This window comes from Triplophysa rosa, linkage group LG18, assembly GCF_024868665.1.
Source record: "Triplophysa rosa linkage group LG18, Trosa_1v2, whole genome shotgun sequence".
Classification (NCBI taxonomy): Eukaryota; Metazoa; Chordata; class Actinopteri; order Cypriniformes; family Nemacheilidae; genus Triplophysa; species Triplophysa rosa.
Genome location: NC_079907.1, coordinates 12,217,867 through 12,239,067, shown reverse-complemented (window position 1 = coordinate 12,239,067; position 21,201 = coordinate 12,217,867). Strand labels below are relative to the sequence as shown.

Sequence of the window (21,201 nt, the reverse complement as noted above, 5' to 3'; positions counted from 1 at the left end):
CATGTTGCTGTTAAAGAAAAGATTTAAAATGTCCAGACTACAAATAACAGTCTACACCACATTGCTCTTTTTGGCATTTAAGTGATTGCCCTTGAGAAAGGGGAAAATTCGTGACTTACCCGAGAGTCTGATAATGTTTTAAACAGTACAGGCTTTGAGGAAAACTAGATTTAAATATTTGTGAGTATCAACTTCATTCATTTGCATGATCTTCAGTTTTATTTTCAGGTGCCCTGCATTGTCCATTCAGAAAACCATTTATAATTTTTGAGATTTCAGACAGGCAAAAATGTTAGGTCATGTAGGTCCTGCTTTTTATGCAGATAATCTTTATGCAGAACCTCACATCATATCCCTTTCTATCCTGTATTGAAGGAAACGCAGAATAAATAAATAACCTTATGAGAAACTACTCGGTACTTAAAATATTTTAATGTATGCCTTCATTATACATCATATTATCATGTGTGCTTATTATCGATCAGAACTGTGATTTATACATAAGCAATGACTTTTAATCGCTCAACCATGTCACTTGACAATCCGCCTATCTCTTGTTGCTCCGCCCATGCTTTGCTCTCTTTGGTGGGCGCCGACGCTATATCCACCTGTGCCTAGGTAACGTGACCACGCATTTATTCGCGGGAGTGCGCATTTGGTTTGTGCTCCACGCACCCGCGGCTCAGGGGAGGCTGATGTACGAGCGTTAACCTTGAGGACCAGAAGAAATCTCAATATTTCTTTCTTTCACAAAGCACTGGAATGTGATTTTCAACTTCATTTTGAGCTGCTAAAAGTAACAGGTAAGAGCAAAGCAAACCACCCCTCCACCATTTTACTTCAGAATTGTTTACTGACATTTTTGCTTCCGCCGCGGTATTTTGTAAATTAATTCACCTTAAAGTTGTTTGTAAGACATTCTGTCCTGCTTAATCTTTGTCCCAAGAGACACAAACACCCTGCCAGTGTTTTGAACAAATCAGAATGTTAGTTTATACGTACATTTTCACTGATGTTTACATTCTCACTAATGTGACTACACGACGAATGCACGCAGACAAATCATGACATTTAAGTCAAGACTTGTGTGAGCTGTTAAATGTATTGGCATATCGTGAACGAGGGAAGCACGCCCCCTTACAGCAAAGCGCTCGCTCCTGTGATTTGCCTGTTAAAACCAGGCTGAGTAAAACTGTTACGCTCGCAGAGCTCCGACCTTGCCCTGTACGAGGACGCGTCAAATCTCATTCACAGTTCTACACTCTTTTTACAGGGTTAGATCAAAGATGTTCGTGGCGTAAGAGTCGCGATTCCGGGACCTTAAAGAAGTCGTTTTATGGACGCTCGTGGGACGCAACGAAACATTTCCTGAAGTGAGGATATCAGTCCAGAACCCCATTTAATTCGGAAGTCTTGCTTGGATTTTATTCTGTTTGAAATGTGGCGTAATTTGCTATGCGCGTGATTGGGAGAGTATCTCGTGGACGGTGTACAGTGGGAAAGAGACTGGGTGGACTTATCTGCAACTGATCCCCGTTTTCTAAACGCGATGGACTTGGAATGAAGACGAAGCATGGATATAATCTGGGAAATATTTATTATCCTTCAAGCCAGTCTCATCGTTTGTACCTCAGGTAAGATTTGATATGATTTAATTTACAGTAATTGATGTGTTTTGATATTCCTGATATAATTGGGCTGACGTGCTAAAAGTTAAAACAGCGTAATATAAGTAAAATTTCCCAGTCATCGACATTCAAATTTATATTGTTGTGTGAAATACAATTTTGAGGATGCGTAGGCGCAGAATTAAATTAATACCTAATTCAGTGTGCTATATAAAACAGACTTTTTAAAAAGGCATACCCATGTCATCATCTGTTATTATGTCGAAAATTATGAAAATAATATGATGTATTTTAATATTTAAAGAGTTATGAATAGTACTTATTTTATACGGGGCAATACAGGGCAGGCTACTTTAATAGGTACTGTGCGGCTGTTGTATTTTTGTCATGGTCCGTTTGCCATTAAATACCAACTCATTTGGATATGCTGTTTGGTCTGATCCAGTTATGCGTAGATTGAATAAAACAATAAATAGTATTAGTCATGGACATGGAGTTTTCACCGTGGTAATTTGAAATAATGATTTTAGAGTCTGTCACTCCTGCGCACTCGAATGAAAGCATGGCAATAGAAATCTGATTTAAGCCCATGGCCTTAACTGGACGTCTGTTACGGTCACTGTTGCCAATTATTATCATTTAGTCATGCTAAGACGGAGCTGAAATAAAATCAATTATAGATTGTCATTTAAGACATTCAAATGAGAGCTGCGCCAAGATAACTTATTCAGTAGGCTGAAGTCTGAAGGGCTGCCAGAATACGTCCAAATAAGATTAAGGATTATTATAAACTGACTAAACAAATCAAGTGCGTTATTCTTTCGTTCAACTTTCACGCGTCCTCCTGAAAGGTTTACGGAGGGCGTCCAGCAGCATCGCCCACGCGAGAACTGGACATTGATGGCAACGCATCGCGCATCGCATTCGTCTTTCACCTGACGCGTGGGATAGGCAACGTAGACGTCCTTAATCAGTGTTTATGGTCTCTGAGAGCTTTTGGTGTCATGGTGAACATGTACAGTACTTGAAAAGACTGAATTGGGAAGTCTGACTGTATACATTTTTGCTTATTGGTTTATTTGTAATAAAGGATCTTTTTTAAAGTGACACTAAAGTATAGGGAAATTTAGTATGTGTGAGTGATGAATAGGCTTTACTGATGTTAATTAAAAATGCTTGCAAGTATTAGAGAATACTGACTTTTTGGGTTCTTTCTCATGTTTTGGTATAAATAACAAATAATCTTAAAAGATAATGATACCAAATTATTTCCTATATTTAGTACAATTAGTAAATCTAAATTGTGGTACTATAATATGTTGTGCATTGTGACTATTTATTGGTAGGGCTCTTCAATCTGATGAGGTTTGTGTTATTTTTTCTCAGAGGACACTATTGCTCTTCCTCTTAAGCTATTTCCTGTTGTTGCTAAACCATACAAGCTGCATCACCATTGTAATTTTCAAGCACAGCATTTGGAGAGAGATGGCTGTAGAAAATTGGCTAAGGCCTCTTGTGTATCTTCAACATTTTCCCCAGCAGTTTTCTTGATGACGTGTGTGTTGTCAGCAGTTGTATTGTTTTATGACAGGTGGAAAATAGTCTTTTGCTATTTAAACACATTTTTACCTCTTTGTGTCTCTAGTGTAAGACAAGGAGCCCTCTGTTTCAACAAAGCTTTTCATTTAATGGAATTTCAGTGGTTTGTTTGTCAGGACAACATTCTATGTTCCAGAAGATCGAAGGTTTCATTTTGTCCCCACAATTGGAGCGTAAAAGCAACACCTTCCTCAGCTTTTTGGTTTCTGGGCAGTCTTCCTGGAACATCATAGATTTTAGCTGACATTTGCAGAGCATGTGCATTTGTTTAGTTATGGCAGTTAACGTTTGCTTTAATGCCACACTGAATCCTGCAATGCAATGATTTCCTCATGAGCCACTATCCCAAAAAATCTCATGTCAATATCCAAATATAAAAGCAATCATGAACACACAATAGGGTCCAGAAGAGACCACTTGTAAATAGGGCTGGGCGATATGGCAAAAAAGTAAACTCGATAGTTTTTTTCTATATTGATCGATAACGATATTTATTTCGATATATATTTAATTAAAAAACTGTATTTAAAATAGATTATTTTAAATACAGTTTATTAACAAAAGTTAACCTTTAACCAGTTAAAATTCAATTAAATGAAGGCACTGTTGCAACACAGAGGATATTAGGCCATAAACAACATGTACCAGTTCATTCAGTCTCATTTTGACTCAATTGACTCGTTAAGTAAAGGGAGTGTTCATTCAGTACATTCAACCAATGAAAGGGCTCCGTTACTGGTACATTCGAACGCTATTGGCTCAGCACCTGCGCACATACATAACGCTGTAATAATGTCTTGCTCGAGTAGTGGGATTCATTCAATGCATTCAGTGAACCTTAGTCTTTCAAAAAGACATCTCACATAAACTATAGTTTTAATCATGTGAGCATCTTACATACAAGGTTCAATATTTTAATGTGCACACAAACTCATGCACACAACATTACATCTCTGATCTGTGCAGGGCAGCGCTGGTTTGTTTCATATGCACCAGCTCATGTTAGCAGATATGTTAACGATGGATATAAAAACGTTTGTGCTTGAGTTTCGAAGTAACTCGCTTGCAATTGCGCCTCAATTTTGTTTTGTTTAACCGGCGATTGCGAAAAAAAATAAGTCACTTGATAATCCGCGTGATGACAACTCGAGGTTATTTTCACCTTTGTTTCCGCTTCCGGTCATGTTTTCCTCCTCATGTCGAGTTTTCTTTGGCAAGTGCAGTATGAAATGTACTTTGTACTTTGACGCGCGTGATAAAAGCTGCACGCTGACTGACTGTTGTTGCGTTTATTTCTGCTTTCTGTTAGACTGTAAAATTAATCCATATCGAGTCAAAATGCCAATAGTTTATCATCGTTTTATCGCGATTCGATATGATATCGTTTATCGGCACAGCCCTACTTGTAAATCTTTGATTTTTGGATTTTACATAAGCAATGAACAGCGTTTTAGATTTGTAATCTCATTTAAAACTAATCAACACTGAAATAAAATTATTTTAAAAAAATCTAGATTTTTCATTTCTAGTTCACAAATCAAATATATCACTGACGTTGACCATGTTAACTAATTTGTACAAATATTTTTTTCACTGACGTTGACCATGTTAACTAATTTGTACAAGTATGTTTTTCTCTATTTAAACATGCAAGATGATAGGATCATCTTGGGTTATCAGGTTTTCAACACTTGTGGAGACCATGCCAACTTTTATTAAAGCAAATGGAAGACATACCAAACACAAAATCATGTTAATTTGTCAAATCAACTCGAACTTTAATTCTGAAAATGTAACTTTGTAATGAAAATGGCCTTTTCACCAGTGGTCTTTTAAATCAGTATATTTTGTATATATCCTGTATGCAAATCGTATTAACCTCTTTAATTAAAGTCCAATAAGTTCTTTTAAACTATTTTAGTGCGCAACTTTGAAGGAAAATAGCTCTCTCTTTTTATTTAACCCTGTAGACTGTTGCATTAGAACTGCAAGGACATGCTGTTGTTGTGTCAAATTACTTGCTAAAGGCTCATTCAATCAGTTTGATGGGCAAAAACATTGTGCCACAGGTGATAAACAGACTTGATTACATTTTTCAGGTCTGTGTGAATGGGATGTGCATTTAATGCAGTTTGCCTTGAACATGACATGAGGGAATGTATCCGTCCAGGTAACTGGAAAAAAAGTGTAATGAAGTTTAGTTGTTTTCCTACTTTATTTAGTTAGTTTTGTTTTTAACCGTGTAGACTTATACACATCCTAAATTCTTAATCTGTTCAGCTCTTTGAAAGAGCATTGAGAGTAAGGGATTTACAATTACATTTAGTCATTTAGCAGACGCTTTTATCCAAAGCGACTTACAAATGAGGTAAACAATAGAAGCAACTGGGACAACACAAAGCACAAGTGCAGTAAAAACTGGCCTCATATAGCCCACCACAGTATACAAAGCTAAGAATTTTTTTAAGGATAGAAAGAGTAGAAAAGAAATAGAAGTCAGTATCGGTCAGGTGTTCAGCCGATTCTTAAAGATGTCTACAGAATCTGCTGATTTTGTAGCAGTGGTCAGATCATTCCACAAATGTGGAACAGATCCAGAGATTTATGGTGGCATTGGAAAAAGGTTGCAATGTATGCACTTTTCCAAATAATGAGTAAGTCTATATCAATTCACAGTTTCTGGAATTCATATGTTTTTAACTTGTTGAGAAGCTGTGAGATGCCTAATGAAAACCCTGTATTATGCATGCACGACTGGATATGGAATATTTTTATTAAATATGCATCTTTTCCTTATGGCCCTATGTAAAAAAAAGGAAGAAAAGAAAATATGAGTTAATGTTTACGATTAAAGTACTGATATACATAATGTTTCTCCTATATACAAAATTACTCCTACAGACCCTGAATCCTGAGTGAAATGTGTAAATTCACACAAGTAAAGCTATAGTGTAACATGCTTGAAGCTTCAAAAGCCAAATAAGTCAAATAAGAAGGTGTGGCAGCTGTGTTTAGCTATAAATTCTCCATGTTGGATGGGTGTAGCTAACACTACCGACTGTCATGCAACGGGCATAGCCATTTGTAAAATGCTGGTCCTGAATCTTTTGCTGCAAACCCACAGTGGCGAGACACCGTGACATGTTTGCACTAGCTCTCAGGTGCCCTCCGGCACATCAACCACACGGCGCACCTGGCCACTCTCAGCTCAACAAGCGACTCTCGCTGCAGCCTGACAGCGATCTACACTCTATCTGCAAGGGAGGCCACGCTGCAGCGATGTAACGGAGAAAGGGTGTTTTAATGCCCGGGTGGTGCTGCAAGTGAAGGCCAGAACATTAAGCGCATGAGAGAGCACTGATATCTGTAGTACAGAGGCTTACACTGGTGGGGTGATCCTGCCCGCCCACACTGGGCAACACTGTCTCGGCCTACTAATCTGATAATCCCATGCAGATGTGTCTGTGTGTGAGTTTGCATCCATGCATGTAGACTAAAAGAAGCTGATAGAGAGAGAGAGAGAGAGAGAGAGAGAGAGAGAGGATCCAACGAGTTGCAAGATTGTCAGCATCCTGATGTGACGGTCGCTTATCCGTTTCCTTTCTGGGATGAGGGGCTTATGTCACAGTTCAAAAGCGTTTATGTATTACGGCAATTGCTCGTAATATTGTTCTCTGAAAGCGTAATGCATATTTTGTGTTCCCTTTGATAAAAGTGTATGTCTGTTCCTAGGGGAAATCATTGCAATTGATTGTTCCGTTGCAACTGATAATGTAAAATCTGCTACTAAAACTTCACATATTCTCACATTCACCCTGTTTTGCCTCGATGCAAGCAGTCCATTTCTTGCGGGAACTAAATTCTCCATATTTTTATTACTACTATTTTTTGTTTGCTGCTCAAGGCAATGGTTTGCTTGCTACGTAAGAGTGCATGAAATAGCATTTTCATACCATCTGTTATATATTTTATATATACAGTGGAATTAATAATTTAATAAGATTGTGATGCTGGGGTCGTAGCAAGGCCATGAAAAAACCCTCCAATATTAAATCTAAACCAGTGTTTAACCACAGAGGATTCCGATCATTAGCTTTCTGTTTGCTGGTCTGAAGCCTTTACCCAATTACACTGGCTTTGTACTACATTCCATTTAACAGTCCTAATGGATGTTATGGTATTGCTGGTAAATTTAGAGCTGCACGAAATGTTGGAAAATTGACATATTTGTAAGCTTGATATTATAATTTGAATCAAGTCTAATGGTAAGGACTTTATCATGGTTACATTATCATTTAAACTTTTATAATGTCTTCAGGTGTGCATGCTCTGGTGAGGACATATGCGAGCCGATCAACAAACTATCATGATGTGCTCATAGCGAACTGGTAGTCTGAAAAGTTGAGTCAGCACGAGCCACCCGCAGCAGCTGTCGGCGATTTGGTGCCAATACAAAGAAGCACTTCAATTTTATTGCATTTGTTGGCTTCAAAAGAGATGACCACATGCTGACTGAATTATTTTACCATAACAAATACAGCATTATTAAATACGTTTATATTTGTAATTATGGGTTTGACAGACGTTATCATCCGAAGCTACTTTTTCTTTGTAGCATTCCCTGTGAATCAAACTCGCAACCTTTGCGCATCTAACGCAACGCTAGTCATCATACTCTGCGTTTTCTTCAATATTCTGCAGCCCTAGTCTGTATTACTTGAAAAAATATGATCCCAAGGATATGAAGAACAAGCTCAGAGGTCTGTTCAGAAGCTTAGAGGAATGGTGAAACATATCAAGGATGATTACACATACAGCATGTTGCATGGGATTTTTATATTGATAAACGGTTCAGGATGCTTGGGCTTGATTGAGAGAGTCCACAGGGGACGAGCCCTGAAACATTATACCGGTGCAGCTGGATCCATAATGTGGTGCCACAAACGGGCTGGGTGAAAGACAATTATCTCATAAGTCAGTAAGCACAGCTGTTGGCAAGGTCAAGTTTCATTTATGGACGGCATTTGTGCCTCTTTCTCCTTTCACCATGCATGGATGAGCCCCAGGACTGCTCAGGTGCCATGATGAATACTAATGGCCGCCTCTGACAATTAGTTTCCGATGAAGTGTTTATTTACGGCATCACCTAGTTTCTCTGGGACTTCTGGAAGTGCTAAGTGTAGGTTGTTTATCACTTTTGGAACGCTCTTTGGCGTGAACAAGGCTCAAATGTGTGCCTTACATCCTTTTCTGTAGAGTTACCTACATAAACAAGGTTCTTCGTGATTGGATACTTAAAGTGATAGTTCACTTGAAAATGAAAATTTTGTCATCATTTACTCACCCTCTTGTTATTTCAAACCTGTATTTCTTCTTCAGAACACAAAAGAAGATATTTTGAAGAATATTGGTAATCGAACAACAGCGGTATCCATTCACTAATATAAACACAAAATCAATGCAAGTCAATTGGTGCCGCCGTTGTTCGCTTACTAACATTCTACAAAATATCTTCTGTTGTGTTCTGCAGAAGAAAGACATATAGGTTTGAAAAGTTAATGATGACAGAATTGTAATTTTTGGCTAAACTATCCCTTATTATCCCTTTGTCTGCAACTTTGAAGCAATAGTAGAAACAACAAGTTTTTTGTTAATTCCACTATGTAAAAATGTATAAGTCAGCAATTAAAAGACTAGAATTTGCCTTTCAGAAAAAGCAGAAACAATGGTGAGTGTCTTTACATAAAACCTGAAATCACACTTCAAGTTTCAAAAAAGAATAACTAAAAATGTATAAGATAATGGAATTTTATGTAACATAATCAAAATAGATTTAATCAAAACAGTAAAAAGGCACACTTAAGACTAAATATATGCACTGGCATGGATAACAGTTGCTTACAATCTGCTATATACTGTATATCCATTTTTAATAGGCAGAGTGAAGTCAAGAGACATTAAAATGTGAGTTAAACTGCAACAAAATACACCTGTAATTAAAACTCGGGAATTTTACAGTGTGTTGCCTTTTAATAATTGTCCCATTTATAATCCTTAAATTGTAACAATAAATTGTATTTTATGATTTGGATCTCTATTTGACTTGTCCTTTTTCTTAATTTCCTGTTCATTTTAGTGGTAACTAATGCAAATGAATGCTGGGAAAATGCAAACTTTGTGACCAGAATTCATGTTTATCAGGGGCACAATTGCATGTCCCCCCTTAGGTTTTACAGGTTTCTCCTGAACTTTATGCGAATAGGAGATGTAGTTCCTACAGTCTTTAATATACACATTTACAGGTCCCTCATGCAAGAAAGATGCCGTTAATAAAGAACATTGCTTCTCATCTTCACACACACACACATTTCTTGTGCACCACCGAGATGCCAAAGTACCCTGTGGATGAAGAATGTTACTGTACATTTATCTCTTCTCGGTATGGTACTAGTAGATGTGTACAGATTTGTCTCTGTGCACCTTTTATGTTTACGTGTAACTGTTGCTCAGCGCCTCTTTGAAAATCTTCCGCGAAGTGGGGTCTCCCCGTCGGGAACAGGGATCAGAAAATTAGTGTTAATTACTTTTTGATCTATTGACACTTACTCTGCAGACATTCAATAGGTTTGTTACCTTAGAGCTGCAACAGCCCTCATCTATTCATTTGATTACTCGACTCTGAATAATGCATGAGCGAGTCAGCTGCTGGGAAGCGGCATCATTTGTAAAATGCTGAAAAGGCAATGCCAGCAGCATTCAATCATCGGAATGATATTGTTAAACCAATCATATGAATCCCATTATTAAACCATAAAGTTTAAATCCCTCTTGGATTTAAGTTGATGCCGTCCCTCGAAGGCAGTCCCAACTCCATCTGTTGATTATGTATTATCTTGTAGAGCGTGATGCCATTGTCTACTTCATCACTGTATTTAGCCCACCTTCCAGTTGTGAGTGGTTCAAGCAGTTAGAAAGTATCATTATTACAAACCTGCTTTGTCTTCATTGACCATAGGGCCCTTAAATTATAAAGGGTGGTCTCCGGCCGCCATACTCCTAGTAGATTTGTCATCCATAAACGACAAAATTGAATTGCTCATCGTCCAGTTTCCAATAAGACGGGATGGAATGAACCAGCCTGAATTTGTAACAATTTCACAAGGTGCCTAATTCGTATCAATTCGTACAATACGAATCGTACAAAGACATATGATTATTAGAAAAACTCCATACTGAAGCCCCTTCCCTAACCCCACCCCTAAACCTTAAGTCACTTGTGTGAAAGCAAATCATATTACAACGTACAAATTAGCCACCTCGTAAAATAGTTACGAATTATATTTTATATTTATTGCGCTCACCCTATTTTTCTCTTTATGGATTTCGCAGCATTCCTCCCTGCTGATGCTTGTAAATAAGTTACAGGGACACAACCAAGCTGTTTGGAAAATAGAATAGAAGTTAGCTGCTTTGCCCAAACTTCTGTCATAATAAATTTTGTGATGTCTCCTTTTCATGCCACCTCGCATATTCAACATATTACATACAATATTTGCTTACACCCATATACACTTTTACATAAAACTCTCGTTTTGATCACAATGGGCCGATAAAGCTTTCTTGCATGTTCCATGGAAGGCTTTCTTGTCCCATAAAACCTGAAGTGCTTGAGTCTCATGCTTTCAGAATTTATCAATTGGAGTTATGTCGTCTTCTCCAGACTCAGTTCTGCTAATGACAGCAGCTGCGGGGATGGGAGCTTTGTTTTTGCCACTGAGATTGTGAGAGAGCTGGTTTGATGCAGTGTTCAGCAGTGTCTGATGCTTGTCCCGGAGCTTCCACTAAAGCTCTCTTGTATTATTACTCCAGAGTCCCTCAGGAGAACATGGCTGATGAATTGTTATTGCCTCTCGCTCCATACTAACTTCTGCTAGGTGATACATCCTGACAGAACACCTGAGAGAGAAAGAGAGGGGAATAGTAAAGGTCATTATTTTGTGATGAGATATGAACATTATTACAATTTCATAGTCTGGAACACATTTAGAAAAACTACTATGGTATTTACCGTGTACCTTAGCTGTGGAATTTGAAGGCTGTTTGACCTGAAACCAAGCTTGGGCGTTTTACTATATTTCAAACAGCGTTTTAAAGTGCAGTTTTTCAGATATTTGTGTGCTGGCTACATAAGGATTGCACTCCTAAATGCCAAAACAAAGTCATTTAATTGAGGAATATGTGGTATTTTAAAGGCTGTGTTTTTCTCATATTTATTTATTTATGACCTACCTTTTCTTTTTATGTACATTTGTATATTACTTTAGATCTGAAATGTACTTCGTGCTAACCTTTTGGAAATATATATTAATATACTTTCAAAACAATTCTGTGCAATATTTCAGAACCTTGGCCGGAATATATGTGATCATTTGGAATGCAGGGATTTAAAATTGGGAATTACTGTTGACTGAGCTATCCCGGCCCCATTTTCTACAGTGGCCCATTTGATCATGGTCTTCGAGTACTTCGGTTTTCAAACTGGGGGTCACGACCCACTTGTGGGTTGTAAAGTGAGATAAAGTCAATTGGCTGTCCATGTAACGACTAGCATAGACTGGTTTAGATGCCATAAGTAATTTATTATATTGCTGCAATTTAATGTGTACTTCCTTCATACAATGCACTGTAAAAAAAATATTTTTACAGAATTTTCACATATTTTTGAAATGCAGTAGAAAAATCTCATATTACAGAAACCAATTTTAAGTGTAAAATAACATGTAGTTTTACTTTACAAAAAATTATTTTATGTTTTTTTCTACCGGTTTTTTCAGTGTGGGTTGTTTCTTCCCTCTGACTAGTGAATGGTGAGATTGTGTTGACTCTAGAGGTGCACCGATTGACCGGCAAGAGATCGGAATCGGCCGGTTTTTCGTATGATCGGCCCGATCGGTGACCGGCCGGTCAGTCTCACGTCTCGCCGATTCCAAGCCGATCTTCTGTTGCCGTGATGCGGGCAAGAACGTCACAGCCGTCAGTACACTCAAAGCTGCAAGTAAACATGTGCGCGCACAGCCTGTCTTTCACGGCTCGTTTATACTCGCATGTGACAGCATGAGACCGCGAGTCTCTGCTGACTGACGTGCATCTCTCATATCCGCTGACTGCACGCGCGTGCACACGCATCATGTACTGTACACACTGTAGTTCATCTCTCGCTGCTCCGTCTACATGGGGTATGTATGCTAACAGTGATGCTATTAGCATCATGCTAAACTCTGACACATGCTAAAGTCATGTTGAAGTCGTTCCATTCCAATTCCATTCAACCTGATTCCTTGTCTTACGTTAAAACTGTGGTCATTTCACCTAGGTAAAATGACATTCAACACGACTTCTACTTGTTTTTAAAAATCCAAAATATAAAAAAATGAATAAATCAACCAATATATGTGATATATATCTGATTGAGGTCTTTACTAACACAAAAAACTGCAAATACATATACTGTACATCTTTAGAGTAGAATTCACTCATAAGATTTTTTAACTTTTTTATTGAAGTTGCAGCAAAAATCAACCCACTTCTTTTAATCCTACAGACACAAGATAAAGACAATTTATTTTACATTTCAGAAAAAATGAAATAAAGCAATGTTAGTTTCATAAACGGAAACAGACGAGAATAAAGTTGAAGTATTTTATTGTTATCTTAGACTTTTGTGAGATGAGTACAAAAATGAAAAAGGTAAATTAAGTGACATGTTTAGTTACATTTTATTATTTGTACTTCTTTTCAGTCACAGAGTTCTTCAATTTAAGAGTTGTTTGGGAAAGAGAAGATTCTGTAATTTAATGCAGCTTGGAGAACTGCATTTAGGGAAATTTGGGGAAATTGTAATGTTCAATCATTTATTCAATGAAAATAAAAAATATGTGTATTGAAGAAAAGTTAATATGGTTTTATATACAGTATACTGTCAATTATAGTTTGTGGATAGAAAATCGGAATCGGCCGGTTTCACTTGTAATAAATTCAGAAATCGGAATCGGCAAAGAAAATTCTCTATTTCAATCTCTAGTTGACTCATATGTTAAGTGTATATTGCTGCTGTCCTTCTGAAACCTTGTATCTCCATATTTCATGATTTTTATTTTTCACCATAAATCATTATTATTAGTCACCCTTTATGTTTGTCACTGGGTTCTGAAAAAATATCTAACCAATAAAAACCAGAACTTTGACAACACAGTATTTAATCATTTAAATAGTGCAGTGTTTGTTTCAATTTCATGAAAGAGAGCGAATGTGGACATCCAAGTTTTTGAAAAGGTCAGCGACAATATGCACAAGTGGGTTCAACACGTTGAAGGAACTCATTTAATGCACAATGTTTAAAAAGTGCTTATGCAGTCCCAGTAACTCTCACTTACCCAATAAAATGAATTAAGCTCAGTTTATACTCTATGCCGTAGGCTACGTGTCGGTTTTAATTTGTACTTATGCGTCGTTGTCCACGTCGACAGGCAATGGTGTAGGTCCTACTCACGAGTATAAACTGAGCTTTAGCAGGAACAGAATTTTTATTATGTAGAGGAGATTGGAGAGAGAGTCTGGATGTAGACCTAAAATTGAAAATATATCAACATGTATCAAAATGTATCAATGTTTTCATCCTGATTTACAGCTGTAAGCTTTTAATAATTGTGTATATGTTGTGTTTTCAAACAGAGATGGCAAATTAAAACTAGTGAAATACATAAAAACATCGACAAGCTTCCAAAAGCTGCTATTAAGTCAAGCTGTTTTAGGGTCGTAGCCAACTTGAATTTGAGTTTCCACAGCATTATATTTGGATAAGTAGTTTTCATTGAGATCATTAGCCATAGTGTAGTGTTTGATTTACCAGTAGAAGCCTCCAGAGGAGAAAGTATTTTCACCTCTGCAGCCACCCCCCACTTTTTGTGAAATTGAACTACTCTCCTGCATTAGTTCTTGTCCTTGATGAAATGATTAACCCTCCTCCGGTTCCATTAAAAGCCAGCCCTGCCACCTCTGGCCCCATAGTCATGTTTTCCAGTGGCAGAGTAAGGACAAGAAAGTTTAGGTGTAAAAATGCAATATCCTAAAGCCTTGCTGTGTAATTTAAGGCCATGACCTCCTTTAGCAGTAGGATCTCTACTTGGTCACTTCAATTATAAACTGCAGCCCTGCTTCAATCTTGGATTTCTTGCTCCACCCAGAATGCATCTCCATCCTCATGTTTGAGAAACGAAAGCGGAGTCTTTTAATTCCAGCTTGGTTTGTTATTTGCTCCTTGCGCACGTATCCAATGTTTGCCAAACAAAAATGTAGAATGTAGAATGCAGAATGCCAGGGAAAACAAAATTATGGGCAAATTCAGTAAAACCTTTGTTAATATGTTTGTTTACAATTAAGGTAAATCATACCAATTTTCCTTTTCTATCCTCACAGCTCAGCCAAATCCACCCAAAATCCACGAGGGATGGTGGGCTTACAAAGAAGTTGTTCAGGGGAGCTTTGTTCCAGGTAATAATTTTAAATCATTTTTTACTAAGTGTCATGATCAGTGCATTTCAGTGTAGTTTTCTACTCTTGCACATGGATTTATTAGTAATAATTAGAGACTAATACTTGGGTAATGCTTGATTTAATGAGTCTCACTAATGTTATACATCATAATAACTTTATTTTACTTTATTTTATTTTCCAGTGCATTACAACGTACCCGTTTTAGTTACACTGCCTTAACATACAGTATATATATATATATATATATATATATAAAACCTGTTTTATAACCATATTAGTATTTTACTTGTTTTTCTAAGCTCTTCAATGGACGGAGCTTCAGAAATGACTTCAAAGCGTTTAGATTATGGCCTCTTTTGAAAGATTCGCAAGCTCATGAACTTCTCTAGAATCTGTCTAGGTCTATAGGCTTCCAAATGCTGCAGTAAAACCTAAATGTTCTGCTAATGATGCTATTCTGACTCCAGTTAATGTGAAGTGAGAACTTTAGCTCCTGACCTTTAGAGGTTATGTAACGGCTGCTAAAGGCTAGTTTGTTTCCGTCTACTTTTTTTCTCTTTTTCAGTTAAACATGGTTAGAATAATTTATAACTCTGATGCAATCATTTGGTGTTGTGGTGGTTGTTTTCTTGTTTAAATTAAATGCGCTTGCCATACTATACAGTGCTGTTGAAAGTGTTACGATTTTCATATGCAATACATTTTTAAAAGTACAAACTATACTTCAGTGACGTTTTGAGTAAATTTGAGTGAAATCAAAATAACAATGAATTTCTTTGCATAATATGTTCCACTTTTGCTTTAATGATAGCATACAGCAAGGCTTCTTTGTAAAGTCCTATGTAAAATCTGATTATTTTATTACATTTTAGAACTTCCGGTTTCATCGCTCCAAAGTCTATGGGTTTTTTTTTATGGGTTTTTGGTAAATCGTCCAAAATAAGGTCTGTGGTAAACAAAACCTCTAATTATTTTCACGTTTTATTCTATGACATAAAACACACCAATTGTAACCCGCTTGTGATTTTTTTAAAGCCTTATTGTGTCTTAAAAACGGCGGTTGCTAACAAGTTGCTTAAAGTGACTACTTCCTTTGGCGGGGACATTAGACGTCATTGCGCATTTAAAGCTCCCAAAATTTGCAACAGAGCATTTGCAACAGTGCGGCACTTACTTCCGGGTTAGCCTACAAAAATACTTCATCTCTGATCCTCTCCATTGTATCCGTTAGTTTTCTTCTTCTCCTTCTCCTCCTTGTCCTTATCCTTCTCCTTCTTCCGCCGTAGAAGTCTATGGCAGCCCATAGAACCGTACGCAGGAAAGTTATGAAATTTTTTACACAGATAGTGGACAGTCTCGTCATTATCCAGAACAAATTTGGAGTCTCTAACTCAAACCCTCTAGCACCACCAACAGTCCAAATTTCACATACATTTTCACTCGTTGAACCGCAAAGTGTAGAAACAAAGTTATGTTTTCCTCTGAATCCTGAGCTCACACTAGTTCGAATTCCCCATGACGTAATTTTCTGTCATGAAAAATTTTAAAATTTTACCTATGATTTTAAGTCTGATTTTCATAAACTCATGATCAGACATGACCATGTGTACTTTACTTTGTGCCCTTTTTGGGCTTGACCCCGTAATTGCTGCTTGAAGATATATATATATATATTTCTAATAATTGCAATGCTGGTAATCCTATGATGCATTGCGCCAAGCTCAGTGAGATAAATAAAAACATTTCATGTTGAGAAAAATTGATTTAAAATTGTTCAGTGTAATTACAAATAGATTTTTAATTAGTTTTTTGTGAGTTTCGAGACTGTTATGCCGCTTTAGAAGAGGCACCTTGGTAGGTTTTGGAACACAGTTCATATCTGGAGAGAAAGTAAGTTGTTCTGTCTATGTCTCTCTGTCTATAAACTATATAAACGTCTTTATGAAGTGGTGGCCTAGGTGGGGACTCTTGGGGTCTACAAAAGGGCATCAACACGAGCCAGGCAAAAGTTCGGTCTCATGATTTATGATATCTTATTTACGTTTGTTGTTTCTATGGGCTCTTTAAACCTTTTTTGTGGATTACGCCGTTCAACATTACGAGGGAGAGCAAAAATAAGTATTTTAAGAGAGATAAAGCCAGGGAACAGTTTAAACCCGTTCCCCTATGTCCTAGTCACATTCTGTGGAATATCACGCTGGGTTTAGATGCACACCATCTTGAGCTGCCGAGAGGGGTGTTGGATTGGCAATCTGGTTCCTGTTTATTCACCAGAGGTGTGGGAAGGACATCATGGTGAGGAAGGTGCAGCTGTATTTTGATGATTGTTTAATACTCTGTGCCTTGAAATCCAAAGCGACTGTTATCTTAGAGCCCCGTAGTTCCTGTACTGTATGTTGCAGCAGGGCTGGGCGTTCTAAGCATGAGAGGCTGATGAAATGGATGTTGCCCCTGACCGCCACTGGCTGATGAGCTGGAACACATAGTAGCCTGTTTTTGTTGTGTAAGCTAGTGATAGGGATAATTTCGAGGTCTTTGACAGGGTGTAAAACACTTGAATGTCTACCCTAGAGTGGGGTTTTGAAATCCTAAATCCTGGAAGGTTAGAGATTGAGTCAGCTCTTAAAAACATGATCGCTCTATTGAAAGAAAGAATGCAATCACAAGCGTTGAATGGATGTATGCTATTATGGATGAGTACTTTCAGGTAGGCCCAAAATATGTTTCCAATATAAAAATTATGCAAATATCCTGACTATTGCTGTGATTTTAATGTGCTTTTTATTTGCCATTATGTTCCTGATGAGTGTCATTAGTTTTGTGATCCTTCCTTCTTTAGTGACTTAGGAGAGTCTTAACAGATCATTTCAACTTCAAAGATGTCAGTAGCATCTCTGATTGTAGACTGCTTTAGTGTTTTTTTTTTATAAATCGACACACAAATTTAATTAAATCATTCAGACACGTTTCCACATGGCACTTTTCATGTATCAGGTGTTTTTACAACCAGAGACCTAGTTGTTAACACAGGCAAATATCCAGTAACAGTAACCGTAAACTGTAATATGCAATAGTAAATACAGTATACTAAACATTGAAATGTACTATAATATACTGAAATATACTAATATACTACTGTAATTTACTTAAAGGGATAGTTAATCAAAAAATGAAAATGTCATCATTTACTCACCCTCAGGTTGTTTGAAACCTGTATAAATTTCTTTGTTCCAATGAACACAAGAGAAAGATATTTGGAAGAATGTTAGCATTTTCAGTTCTGGGACATCATCCACTACCATAGTAGGAAAAAAATTGTAATTTTATGTTCTGTTGAACACACAATGAGATATTTTGAAGATTTCAGGAAAACAAAGAGTTCTCGGGCACATTTGACTACCATTTAATTCTTCCTACTATGGTAGTCAATGATGTGCCGGAATTGAAAATTACTAACATTCTTCCAAATATCTTTCTTTGTGTTCATCGGAACAAAGTCATTTATAAAAATTCGAAATTACATGAGCGTGAGTAAATGATGACAGAATTTTAATTTTTGGATGAAATATCCGTTTAATACTACAGAATAATTGAATATGCTGTAGGAATTATATTAGTATTATTACTGTAATACGGGGCGGACTGGCCATCTAGCAGCAGGGCTGGCGGCACGGGGGGGTTATCCCGCCCCCTCAGATCATAATTAATGTGATTTAGAAATTTTAATGATATCTTATTTATAAATGTAATTTGTGAATTGTCTTTTTAATGTGAATATTAAAATACAAAGTAATATTTAGGACGGCAAAGTCACATTTTGATATTGTTTCACCCTAACATTACATTGGCATTACGTGAGGTATCCACATGATGGAACCGCACACGGAGATCATCACGGGAGTCACGCCCACTGAGTGGCAGAAAGACTGAATGCAGCAGTGCTTGCCGCTATCTGTACACTATTTAAAACATTGAAAAGATGTTGTGCGATTAATTGTACACAAGGATTAAGCAAGAATCTGAGATTTCTTTTTACAGGCTGCCAAAAGATAAAAATAAGCAAACTGATCGCTGCAATTCGCAGAAACAAATTAAATAGTGAAACATGGATGTGCGCTAACCATTTCATGTCAGACTCGGGTATGTTGTTTTTGTTGAATCGTACAGTAATGGTGTTACCTAAACCTACTTTCTAAACAGTACATTTTGCGTAAATGTATAGTTTTCCCTGCATTTATTTTAAACCAAGCATGGTGAATAAGCCTTGTTAGTTCTACAAACGGACAAGGGCTAGTTAGATAAAACTAGTAAAAACGAATCCAGTTTAACTTGTAAGTCAGACACTGTGATAAATCTGTGAAACCATGTTAATATTACATTATTTGTTGCATTTTAAAATCCCAGACCCTGCATACTAAACTTATTTAGCTGAAATGGGGTCTCAACAACACGGAGATATCTAAGATCTCAAAAATGTAAATATTTAAATTTAAACATTTATTTTGTACTGTATTTCAAATTACATATCACAGTTGTGTGACTAAAATGTTTGTGATTCAAGTTTGCTGAAAAAAAGTGACAATCTATTTTGTAGTAAGATTATTCGGTGCTTTGTCATCTGCAAATTGCTTGCTAGCTTTAATTGTGTTTGTAGTAGGGACATGTTTGATTACAATGCAACATAATTTCAAGAACCTATCATATACAGTATGTATTTTCTAGCTGGGTTTATATGTATCACGTGATCGCCCCCTCTCGTATTTCTGTCACCCCTTCTTCAGAGCTCAGCTGGCGCCGGCTCTGTCTGGCATATAGGGACCTTTCCGGGTGGGCCGCATCTAAACCTGGGCTGAAACGCGAAAGAACGGAGGGGGAGACCATTTTGCCGGGTTGTCACAGAAACCTTTGAGTTTTAGTGTGTGTTTGTTGCAAGTTTTTTCATATGAAACTTGTTTGTGAAGTAAACTCTCAGAGCACCACTAGCGATGAAGTTCATGTGTTCACGTGTCCATATAGTGAGATGCAGACACGGAAAACTCCACAAGCGTCACATGTGTAGTGCCACTTATTCACTCTGAGACATGCAGGACAAGCAGATTTCATATTTTAACATCAGCTAAAGAATGACTGATATTAGTCCATATCACAATTTCAATTTGGTTTCAGCGTTACTATGGTTTCAGCGCTACTAAGACTCAATTCATTCAGTCTTGCCAAATTTCTGCTTTACACAGTAATTTAATAAATTAAAATTTTGTTTCTGATTTTGAAATTGTGTTTGTGTTTTCCACATCGCAGAAATCATAGGGCTTTATCTGTATTGTTAGAAGGTTTACAATGATTTTCATTGTTGACATCTGGCCATTGAATGACAGCCATGTTACACGGGGCTGTGAACCCTGATGCAGTTCATTGCGCACATATAGCTGTCTATATCTAGAGTCACCTAAAGCATTCATTTAAGTGGTGGTTAAGCTACACTAAATCAATAAAGGATGCTAATAGGCAGGTAGTTCCCGCATGTCTAGCAGTTACAAGCGGTTTAAGGATAGACAGCTCCTGGTCGAAATGTAATTAAGGACAGAGAAGAATTGTCTATTGGTGCACAAATTGAGCTGTGTCTGAAATGGAGAAAGTGACCACTGGGATAGAAAACTAATTTCAGCTCTGCTCACATGTTTAGATGGCATTTAATTTGTGTATAATTTTAAATTCTCTGTGCATTCAGGCTCTCCTGATCACTTTGTTGCATTCTCTGTAGCTTTGCATATCATGCACATGGCTGCTGCAAAATCAGCAACTGTCACAACTCAAGACAGCCAAAACAAATTTTGCGCATTGCCAGAAATGGGTCGCAGATGGAGGATGTGACGTTAAACGTCTTTCCCTCCCTCTGCGAGATACACAATAATCTCTGAACAGTCTCATATAAATCTGTTTGAGTCAGTTCTGCTCAACACAGATTGCATAGCTGATGCGACGCTTCTTGTGAATGAGAACGTCAAGGAAAAATCACTGCGATACGGCAGAAAGAAAGTTTGAGAGATAAACCTGTGGGTTAAACTAAATGTTTCCAAATCATTTCAAGGCAAAATACCTATTTTAGAGTCTCAGCAATTGCATTTCATATAGTCACACATTTGATGTAATGATGAGGGATATATATAATATGTCAATTAGGAAGTTTTCAGATATTATGCGATTCCCCTATGCGCATGCATCATTGGGCACTAAATGGCCCGATGGGTCTACTTCAAAGTGGATCTGCAGTCAGGATATTAAAATTATGTACCACTTATTGCCTCTTTTGTACAATGCCAGGTATAATGCTACATATGTAATATAAAGAGGGTTTGAGAGCAGTTTTATCAAAATGCAAGATCATTTGAATATAAATAAGATGTTCTCCCAGGAAGCCAAA

The 21,201-nt window shown here is 37.2% G+C and overlaps 1 protein-coding gene across 2 annotated transcripts in view; it reads left to right on the top strand.

Moving 5' to 3' along the window:
* The first annotated feature begins 647 nt into the window (after positions 1–647).
* Positions 648–21,201, top strand: part of ca10a (carbonic anhydrase Xa) — a 167,737-nt gene continuing 147,183 nt past the window's right edge. Inside the window, exons 1-3 of one of the 2 annotated variants that reach the window (XM_057359014.1) lie at positions 648–803; positions 1,274–1,634; positions 14,703–14,777. In XM_057359014.1, the coding sequence (XP_057214997.1) occupies positions 1,574–1,634; positions 14,703–14,777 (136 nt within the window). In that variant the 5' untranslated portion in view covers positions 648–803; positions 1,274–1,573. Of the gene's footprint in view, positions 804–1,171; positions 1,635–14,702; positions 14,778–21,201 lie in introns of those variants that run through there. The other variant, XM_057359015.1, reaches the window with a different exon arrangement.